Raw genomic sequence first — 10880 nt, 5'->3', positions numbered from 1 at the left:
TGTTTATTTCGTTCTGTAACTTAAAGGGTGCGCTGCTCAAGGCGTCACACCAAAAAGCGCCAAAAACGATATTGCTAGAATTTTGTGATAAAATAGACATATTGCGATTTATTGAACAAACATTCATGATGAAACATGAAAAGTGATGCACAGTCTCTGTTCAACTTTCTCTTCATCAATAAAGTAATGCATAACCCAATGTCCCGTAACTTCGTGAACAAAAACAGAGCCTATTAAATGGCTTATCATTAAAATGTGAAAATAAAAATGACAGGTTTTTATGACCTTGTCTGTCAAAATGACGCGACCTCTGTACAATAAATTGATTAAAGTAGTTCACTTTTAAAAACATTTTTGCTGATAATTTACTCACCCCAATGTCATCCAAGATGTCAATGTCTTTCTTTCTTTCTTCAGTCGAAAAGAAATTAAGGTTTTTGATGAAAACATTCCAGTATTTCTCCATGGACTTTACTGGGACTCAAATGGTTCAAGGTCCAAATGAGAGTTTCAGTGCAGCTTCAAAGGGCTTTAAACGACACCAGACGATGAATAAGGGCCTTATCTAGCGAAAACATCGGCCATTTAAAAAATTAATACAAAAATTTAAGTTTTATGCTCGACTTGCTGGACTCTCCTGTTCAAACTCGTTTGTTACAGCCTCAAGGTATCCTGTTGTAGTGCCTAGGCAGCAGCTCCACCTTGTGGAAAACTTGAGTATGTTAACTTGTAACAGGAAGTCAGCAGCAGTTGTGTGCTGAGCATATGAGTTATTTTTGCAATATATTAATACACTGATCTTAACCCAATGTATATGTAGCGTCCTTATTCACATAAATACAACATCGTTCATCAAAATGAACAAATCTTTTTTCGAGTCATTTCGTAAGAACGTTCGAACGAAATGACTCGGAAAAAGATTCGTTCCTTTTGATGAATGAGTTCGAACAGGAGAGTCACGAACGCACATCACAGAACAGAGCAAGGCGAGCATTTGTGCTTATAAAACTTAAACTTTTGTATTTATTTTTTTAATGGCCGATCGTTTCACCAGATAAGACCCTTATATTCATCGTCTGGTGTCGTTTGAAGCTGCACTGAAACGGTCATTTGGACCTTGAACCGTTTGAAGTCCATTATATGGAGAAAATCCTGGAATGTTTTCATCAAAAACCTTCATTTCTTTTCGACTGAAGAAAGAAAGACGTGGACATCTTGGATGACATGGGGGTGAGTGAATTATCAGCAAATGTTTTTTTTTTAAAAGTGAACTACTCCTTTAAAGCATATCAAATGCAGTAAAAAAAAATATAAAACAGCCTGAAATTGTTTATGATATATTTAAAGCTTTATATATATTCAATTAATGTCAGTTTATATTCCAAAATGTGAGCCATCAAATTAATGATGTGGATTCCAAAACCTCTAACTGAGAGCATCTGCATGTAATCTGATTATGAACAGGCCATTTATAATCTGTCTGAACAAACACGGATCTCTCTGTCTGTCTGCTGATAAGAGTTGGATTTATCAGGACCTTTAAAACTCTCACATGAAGGAAATCAATCACAACGCAACCTCAGCGGGGATCATTTCTGTACGCAAGACATTTAACATGGCAGTGTGGGATCAAAAACAATCTCACAATATGCTTAAACATCTTTTTATGATCAAGGGTTCTCTTATACGTCAATGTCAGGCACCGATCCTGGTATTTAATAGATTAAAATGGATTATACTTAGTGACCAAGTCAAAAACATCCTGGGATTTGATTGCACCTCCTTGAGGAATAGCCTACCAGGCAGTGTCCTACATTAAATTATGTTTTAGCTAGAAAGGTAACTTAATTAGATACCCCAACAGCATAAAAATAGATTATGTATAGAAATAGAAAAAGTGCTTGACTGTATTAATCTTGTCTGAGATAAATATAACAAGAATAAGGATAAAAACAAAAAAAGATGACCCTAGGGAATCCAGGTGAATATCATTAAACACTCTCTAATATATATATATATATATATAATAAAATACTTACTTTAAAAACTAAGTTATTTACAATACGAAAGGGTTTTATAAACATGTTAGTGCTTAATCTAAAAAAAAAAATATGTATTTGATATAATTAAACATTTATCATAAAATACATTATCCAGTATGCAAACATTCCCGCAAGATATTTATAAACCTCTGTTAGATTAGGCCTAGTAAATATCACAAACATAAATTTAAAAAAAAATATGAATAATCTGAGCAACAGTGATCATGGCACACAAAGATGTGCAAAGTTTCAGCAGACACAGTGAAGCGGTCATTAGACGACAGCAGATTCAGCGCCACACACATGAATACAATAGTTTTTGCCATGGTTATTGTCCCATTCAGTGACACCGAGCGCCGCCGGTAAGTAAGACACGCAGAACTCGATGCGTCCGCGCGGGTCGATCCGTTCAGGAACGCTGATGTTAAACTCAAACACGTCAGTTCCAGGTTCCCCGTAACTCTGATCCAGGTACGCACACGGGACGTCCCGGTAACTGCTCCACGCATCGAAAGTGATCCGGATGTGTACGGCTTTCTCGAAGCAGACGTTCTTGACGCGCACGGTTCCCAGAATGCAGCGTTCGGTGACGTCACAGCTCTCCAACAGCACCATGTGATCCTGAAGCCTCGTTCTGAACGCCTGGAAATCTCTGCAGGGCTGATCGAACCCAACTCTCAACCCTAAAGTCTTATTAGCTGACTCTGTCGAGCAAATCAACTTCTTAAGTCGTGGTGTTTTCAGGTTCGGTTTGTCCTCTTTCTCGGAGAACAAGCGCACTGTGATGAGCGAGAGCCCTTTGGCGTCCGCGAACGCGACGCGCTTCTCCCTGCGGCCGCTCTTGAACTCAAACACTGGCGGATGGGAGATGCAGGGTCGCAGGGGTGTGGGAGACGACCCCGTGAGAAGATGATTGATGTGCGGAGAGCCTCTGCACCTGAAGCCCACGTCCACAGACCACATGGAGACAGGCGGGCCAAACCGAGAAATCACACTGGAGACGGAAAAAATGGGATAAAATTAGGGATATGAACATTTTGGCCGATACCGATAACTGATAATTCTTTATACTTAAAAGCCGATAACCGATATATTGGCTGATAAATCTTAATCCAAATTTTTATTTCATTTTTGAGAGTCTGATTACAAAAACAAAAGTCTCACCATTAAAATCCATATCCCAATCACATCATATAGTTTACATGGACTTGTGCTGCACTAAACTGTATTTTCATTTTTTTCCAATCATATTTCAAGCAATTCCAAACCATCATGTTGAACAGTGCATCTGAAGTGTCTCAGCTGAAGGAAATAATACATTAATTATCAACTTTAATATATCGGCCTAATTTTCTTATCAGGCCGATAACACTAAAAATTAACATATATATCGATATATCGTGCATCACTAGATAAAATGATTAGGTAACACTTTATTTGACAGGTTCCTTGTTACATGTACTGTACTTACCATAGTATCAGTAAATTATGCATAATTACATGCAACTAACCAACATGACATCATGACTTTTGCGTAAACATACACGCCACTTTCGAGTCAAGTGGCGTGTTATCTCTACGCATTTTGAGCTATCTGCGTGTATCCGTGTGTATGCGTGTATGTCTACGCCATTAACGTCCGAGTGATTCCGCGTGTCTGTACACGCCGTCAAATGTCGGCGCGAAACGAAGCAAAATGTAGATCTACATCTGGGGAGCGATCTTTTTTTTTCCTAGGATGGTAAGGGAACAGTCATAAATGCCATTAACCCCAGTGATGGTTAGGTTTAGGGACGGGGTTGAGGTAAGTCATATATTTATATACAGTAATAGTCAACGGCGTTCATAAACACGCTGAAAAGCGATTATGCGTCTTGATAGCACGCCAAAAATGGAAATACGAATTGGCGTGTCATACACACGCTACTTCATGAGATCAGTCTGCAACTAACCCTCAACCAAATCCTAATCCTACCCTAACCCTATAGTAAGTACATATAGCTTAATATTACTCAGTACCTAAATAATGTAATTAGACTGTAACAATGACACCTTAAAATAAAGTGTAACCAATGATTATTTGCAGGATTCGCTTTACTTTAGAATGCTTTCCAAAGTTACAAGCCACTCACTGGCCACAATTTTGACATTCGAAACTATGGGGAAAAACTGCCTTATAGATATTTTTTAATATTATCTCAACATGTTAGTAAGAATATTAAGCTGCTGTCACTTTAAGATCTGACGCATGGATCCATTATACGTTTTTTACTGGTCGCTGATGTCAGGGTGTGGTTCAGGCAGAGGACGAGGAGTCCGGAATATCGGTAAAGATTACTTTTAATATACAAACACAGGCTGGAAGACAGGAATACGGGCACCACAAAGGCTAACATCAAACATTGACCGACAATAACTAAATGAAACGGAGGGAACTAAATACAGGGAGGAATCAAACATAACGATGTGAAGACAGGTGATACTGATGAACAAGACGAGGAACAGGTGGCTGATGAGGGAGTGAGTTCAGGAGTGGAGACAAGAGGATCCTGGGAAGTGTAGTGCTGATGACAAGACAGGACGGTGCAGACGCAGACTGTGACAGAACTCCCCCCTCCCGGAAGGCGTGGCCTCACGCCGCAGAACAGAGGAAGGAGGGGGGACGATCTGAGGGCTGAGCGGGGCGTGGCCAGGGCGGAGCAGGCTGAGGGCGAGACCAGGGCGGAGCAGGCTGAGGGCGAGACCAGGGCGGAGCAGGCTGAGGGCGAGACCAGGGCGGAGCAGGCTGAGGGCGAGACCAAGGCGGAGCAGGCTGAGGGCGAGACCAGGGCGGAGCAGGCTGAGGGCGAGACCAGGGCGGAGCAGGCTGAGGGCGAGACCAGGGCGGACCAGATGGAGGGAGGACCCCTGGTGGAGCCGATGGAAATGGGGCTGACGACACCAGGGGGCCGACTGACAGGGGCGGAGCAGATGGGAGCGGAGACCAGGGTGAAGCTGAGGGACAGACGACGTCGGGTGCTGAAGAGGGACCGAGGGACCATGGTGACACCGTAGGCTCAGGTGACCGAAGTGATGACAGGGGCACAGAGGGACACGGTGAGGCCAGAGGGAGTGAGGGCTGACAGGTGACTGGAGGGAGTGAGGAGTCCGACAGAACCGGGGGGGTGACATGACGGGGCGGAGCCATAGAAAGGAAGTCCAAAGGTGAAGGGAGGATGACGAGGGAGCGAAGGGAATCCGGAGGGTCGAGGGAGCCTGGCCGAGCTGGTGGACTGAGGGGCCATGGAGGAGCTGAGGGAGGTAAGAGCCACGGGGAAGCAGATGGGACAAGGGGCCGAGGAAGTGTCCAGGTGGAGGAGGTGGGAGGCGAAAACTGAGGATCCAGCGACCAGGCAGGGTCAGGGGAGCAGGTAAACGGAAGAGCTGACGGATGACTGATGGGAGGAGGCGGGAGAGGGAGGCTGGGTGGGATCCTGGTCTCTGGCGCAGGCTGGACGGTCTCTGGCACTGGCTGGACGGTCTCTGGGGCTGGCTGGACGGTCTCTGGCGCAGGCTGGACGGTCTCTGGCACTGGCTGGACGGTCTCTGGGGCTGGCTGGACGGTCTCTGGCGCAGGCTGGACGGTCTCTGGCGCAGGCTGGACGGTCTCTGGCGCAGGCTGGACGGTCTCTGGCACTGGCTGGACGGTCTCTGGCGCAGGCTGGACGGTCTCTGGCACTGGCTGGACGGTCTCTGGCACTGGCTGGACGGTCTCTGGCGCAGGCTGGACGGTCTCTGGCGCTGGCTGGACGGTCTCTGGCACTGGCTGGACGGTCTCTGGCACTGGCTGGACGGTCTCTGGCGCAGGCTGGACGGTCTCTGGCACTGGCTGGACGGTCTCTGGCACTGGCTGGACGGTCTCTGGCACTGGCTGGACGGTCTCTGGCACTGGCTGGACGGTCTCTGGCGCAGGCTGGACGGTCTCTGGCGCTGGCTGGACGGTCTCTGGCGCTGGCTGGACTGTCTCTGGCACTGGCTGGACGGTCTCTGGCACTGGCTGGACGGTCTCTGGCACTGGCTGGACGGTCTCTGGCGCAGGCTGGACGGTCTCTGGCGCTGGCTGGACGGTCTCTGGCGCAGGCTGGACGGTCTCTGGCGCAGGCTGGACGGTCTCTGGCGCAGGCTGGACGGTCTCTGGCGCAGGCTGGACGGTCTCTGGCGCAGGCTGGACGGTCTCTGGCGCAGGCTGGACGGTCTCTGGCGCTGGCTGGACGGTCTCTGGCACTGGCTGGACGGTCTCTGGCGCAGGCTGGACGGTCTCTGGCGCTGGCTGGACGGTCTCTGGCGCAGGCTGGACGGTCTCTGGCGCAGGCTGGACGGTCTCTGGCACTGGCTGGACGGTCTCTGGCACTGGCTGGACGGTCTCTGGCACTGGCTGGACGGTCTCTGGCACTGGCTGGACGGTCTCTGGCGCAGGCTGGACGGTCTCTGGCACTGGCTGGACGGTCTCTGGCGCAGGCTGGACGGTCTCTGGCACTGGCTGGACGGTCTCTGGCGCAGGCTGGACGGTCTCTGGCGCTGGCTGGACGGTCTCTGGCGCTGGCTGGACGGTCTCTGGCGCTGGCTGGACGGGGCTGGACGGATCCAGCGAAGAGGAGAGCTGGGGCTCGGCGGGGCTGGTGATCATGGCTGGAGATGGTGGTTGAGCGGCGATGTCATCAGCCTCACCAACAGTGAAGGCTGAGCCGCTCAACCACAGCACATGGTCCAGGTACTGGGAGAACGATCCAGGAACAGCCGCCGCTGGAGCTCGCTGATACAGATGATCATCAAGACCGCCCCAAAAAACTGTCTTCAGGACTTCATCTGTCCAGCTTACCCCAACGGAAAGCTCCAGGAAGCTGGCGACATATTCCTCAATGGAGCCGCCATCTTGAAAACAATGAATCAGGCGATTAATTGGAGTTAGGTGGTCCAGAGTGATCTTCATACTTAGGGTCGGTCAATCTGTCAGGGTGTGGTTCAGGCAGAAGACGAGGAGTCCGGAATATCGGTAAAGATTACTTTTAATATACAAACACAGGCTGGAAGACAGGAATACGGGCACCACAAAGGCTAACATCAAACATTGACCGACAATAACTGAATGAAACGGAGGGAACTAAATACAGGGAGGAATCAAACATAACGATGTGAAGACAGGTGATACTGATGAACAAGACGAGGAACAGGTGGCTGATGAGGGAGTGAGTTCAGGAGTGGAGACAAGAGGATCCTGGGAAGTGTAGTGCTGATGACAAGACAGGACGGTGCAGACGCAGACTGTGACAGCTGAGAGTTGAAGAATGTTCAACTTTGGGTAAAACGCAGCGCTCATCACTGTCACTTTTTACCCAGCCGTCCAATCTTAGTGGAGGAGGGGCGGGGCTATTACCACACCGACCAACTGTCACAACATTCTTTCTGTACAACGACATCAACCAGCAGAGCCACAACCGAACAACATGGATGAAAAATACATTTTTAGTAGGAAACAATCAGTTACAAATAAACTGTGCTGCGGATATTCTGTATCATAGCAACGATTCCAGGCAATTGATAAGGGTCTTATCAAGCGAAACGATCGCTCATTTAACAAATAAATAACAAAGTTTAAGTTTTATAAGCTCAAATGCTCGCCTTGCTCTGTACTGTGATGCGCGTTCGTGATTCTCCTGTTCAAACTCGTTCATCAAAATGAACAAATCTTTTTCCGAGTCGTTTGGTTCATTCAACGAACGAATTGACTCGGAAAAAGATTGTACATACGGCGTGTACGTACAAAATGCGTATAGATAACACGCCACTTGACTTGAAAGTGGCGTGTATGTTTACGCAAAAGTCATGATGTCATGTTGTCATGGAAACTTGGCTACAGACTCTAAAGCATTTGCATATTTAAATCCAAACAGCGACTTTTCTTTTGGCCGGGCAGTGTGTTTTAAACAAGTCTCTGCGGTCACAGGTTTAACATGTCAACTCCGAGTTCCCAGTGTGATCGTCTCTGTGATCGTCGAATCTAGGCATTTTTGTTGTGTTTATTAAGGAAGCTACAACTGAGGAAAAAACAAAACTACTCCACTGTACAACATGTGGTCAAGATGGAGAAATATTCAGTTTTGTCAACTCTGTCGGTTTTATGTCTGTCTGATTTTTTTGCATATAGGAAATTATTGTAAGGTTGATTCATGTTTTTATTTACATTCTGTATATATTTGGCCTGATTTACATGCCATGTATACATAACGTCTTTACATCTACTGTTCGTGTGCGCACACACACACACACTCTCACTCACTCACACCTGTTTGTAAGTACATTAAAGTCCCCGTGAACCGGAAGTTGCAAACGATTTTTCTCCCGTGCTGTGACGTATTTCCAAGTGAAACGGAATATTGAACAGAGGGCAGGGTTTGACTCTAGCGCTCCTCCTCTCCATCTCTCGCTCATAGCAAACTAACGGTTTGAGGGGAGTGGTTAAGCGTTTCCCCACCCAAACTGTGAAACCTACGTCATCAGAAAAAGAAACTGTTCCAGACCGGAAGTAACTTTTCAGATTTTGATTAAAGATTACTAAGGTAAAACATTTTTTTAATATATATTTACTTGCACGGATTAATTGTTCACCACAAGACTAGTAATATGCGCTAACAAAGTAAATAGGTTCAATTTTGATTTCACGGGGACTTTAACTGGAAGGATCGTTGAATTGAATTTAATATTAATTAATTTAGTTATCTTGTCAGTCAGTTGTTTGAAAAAACATTTGCAAATACTTAAATCTGTTGTAACCTCCGTCAGACCTTTGTCAACACCGTCAGATGAAGGTTTCTGTTAATATAGAAAGAAATATTTTATTCTTTTTTCAGTTTATTGGGTTAAAAAAACTACTTGATATTATTTCTTATTTACCTATGATATATGCTTAATATTAAAAAGAGAATTAAGGACATATGAACTGAATTGTTAATATAATAGTGCGAAAAACTAAATGCAGAGTATAAATATATTTTTATCACTTGGCTCCCACCGAACACAAATTGTACATAATTAAAGACTTTACACTGTTTTTGGACGGATCAAATAAATAACTAAAATAGCAACGGAGTTGACAAATTAAGTTTATGAAGTAAATAAATGTACATTTTTCGAAAAAACAAAACAAAAACATGATCATAACCTGTTCCCTTACATGGTTCATTATCTGAGACCGTTATTTAGCTACAAATATATCAATTTATAATAATGGATTAAATAAAAAAACTAAAATCTTAAACATATTTTATCTCTTATCTCAAAAATCAGTTGTTTTGCACTCACAAACAGTAATTTCAATTTGAAGTTGAGATTTACCAGAAAAATATTGAACACAGAAATTCACATGATTTTTTGGGACAAATGTTATTACTTTTTTGCCTTATTCAGACAATAAACTTACTTTGCACAAGTCATCTTCAGCATATAATCGTGAAATTCTCCTTCACAATTTCCTTTCCCCCACAGTGTCCACACACCTTAAACTGAGCCGATGCTGTAAAAACATACATACAAGTGGTTTAAAAACAAGTTATATTATAAGAATAATATTCCAATGCATATTTTAAACCAAACTTTTTAAAACAAAGTGAAAAAAAAAAAAACAATCTTACTGTGCTTTTATTTTGATCATTGCATTATCCGCTGAAATCCTTAAAATATGATCTTTTGTATTGTTTATTTATTTTATTTTTGTAATAAAGGACACGTTTGTGATGTCTCTGGCTACCCCGTTGAGGTTCAGGAAGAGTTATGAGAAATGTTACGTCACTTCATCTTTTATAGACGCTTGAACCCTCCTCCAAACACAAGCCAATGAGCTTTACACAGGACTGGACTTAACCAGCTATTTATGACCTGATCTGTGGGCTAAAGAGTACAGGAGAATAAATCCTTGGCCAGACTTGACAAGTATCAGAGACCTGAATATATGAAAAAATATTTATATTAAAAAGCACTGTATAAGGAAAATCACACATTATATCTACAATACACTACATGCAATATCCCAAAATATTTGTTGTATACAATAAAATAGTACAAATAAGCAGGACCAAAGCAATGTAGAACATACCATTTCAAGAAAGTGGATGGATTACTATATAACTATAGTTATTCATTTATTTTTTAAAAAGGGCTTCGTGCGTATGAAATGTATTAATATGCATGCACGGCTCATTTACTTGACATAATGAGTGCCAGTTGTGCCATTCTCAATGCTTCCAACAAATCTGGAAAGACAGTTATGATATATCTATTCAATGCTATTAATGTAAGAGTGAAATTAACATAATAATGCCTTTGGACAATGAGGACAAGCGTGGAAACTCCTCGGGGCCATTTAGGCATAAAGCAAACCAGCGAGCGTGATGTTTAACCTCTTTCATTCTTCATGCTTGAGCTTCTTTATAAAGAGAGGCAGAGCAATAAGAGAGAATCACCATCAGCATATCAGACCTGTCGTTCCGCACGTATACAGGAATCACTGTGGTTTGAGCCTTTGCCAATCAATGCCTCAAACACAGAAACGCCAAACTGAGTCACTGACTGTTCGCCTCTGACAAATTTGATAGTAATAGGCAGTGTAAAGGATTGAAAACACCCATATATGCTTGATTAACTTTAAAATCAATGAGAATTTCCAGCCTATAGCAAATTCCTACACAGTGTGTGAAGAGTGTTTTAAGGGTGTTTTCACACTTAGCAGATTAAAACGAACTCTAGTGTGATTGCTCTGTTTGGTTTGCGTGGTTCGTTTGGTATGGACCAAAAAAAAAAAAAAAA

General features: G+C 43.9%; 1 protein-coding gene across 3 annotated transcripts; it reads right to left on the bottom strand.

Moving 5' to 3' along the window:
- Nucleotides 1–92: 92 nt before the first annotated feature.
- On the bottom strand, nucleotides 93–9858 carry ppp1r3c2b (protein phosphatase 1 regulatory subunit 3C2, duplicate b). Of its 3 annotated transcripts, none has more exons than XM_039674963.2 (3): nucleotides 9710–9858; nucleotides 9499–9591; nucleotides 93–3036 (listed from the first exon to the last, which is right to left on the bottom strand). In XM_039674963.2, the coding sequence occupies exons 2-3, from the start codon at nucleotides 9519–9521 to the stop codon at nucleotides 2316–2318; spliced, it is 744 nt and encodes a 247-aa protein (XP_039530897.2). In that variant the 5' UTR covers nucleotides 9522–9591; nucleotides 9710–9858; the 3' UTR covers nucleotides 93–2315. The 3 variants fall into 3 exon arrangements, with proteins under 3 accessions (XP_039530897.2, XP_088975395.1, XP_088975394.1); XM_089119269.1 differs by lacking the exon at nucleotides 9710–9858 and adding an exon at nucleotides 8837–8891; XM_089119268.1 differs by lacking the exon at nucleotides 9710–9858 and adding an exon at nucleotides 8864–8891.
- Nucleotides 9859–10880: the final 1022 nt, after the last annotated feature.

The sequence above is a fragment of the Pimephales promelas genome, chromosome 14 (genome assembly GCF_988280905.1).
Source record: "Pimephales promelas chromosome 14, fPimPro1.hap1.1, whole genome shotgun sequence".
Taxonomy (NCBI): domain Eukaryota; kingdom Metazoa; phylum Chordata; class Actinopteri; order Cypriniformes; family Leuciscidae; genus Pimephales; species Pimephales promelas.
Note: the sequence above shows the minus strand (reverse complement) of the source record. Positions and strands in the feature narration are given on the sequence as shown.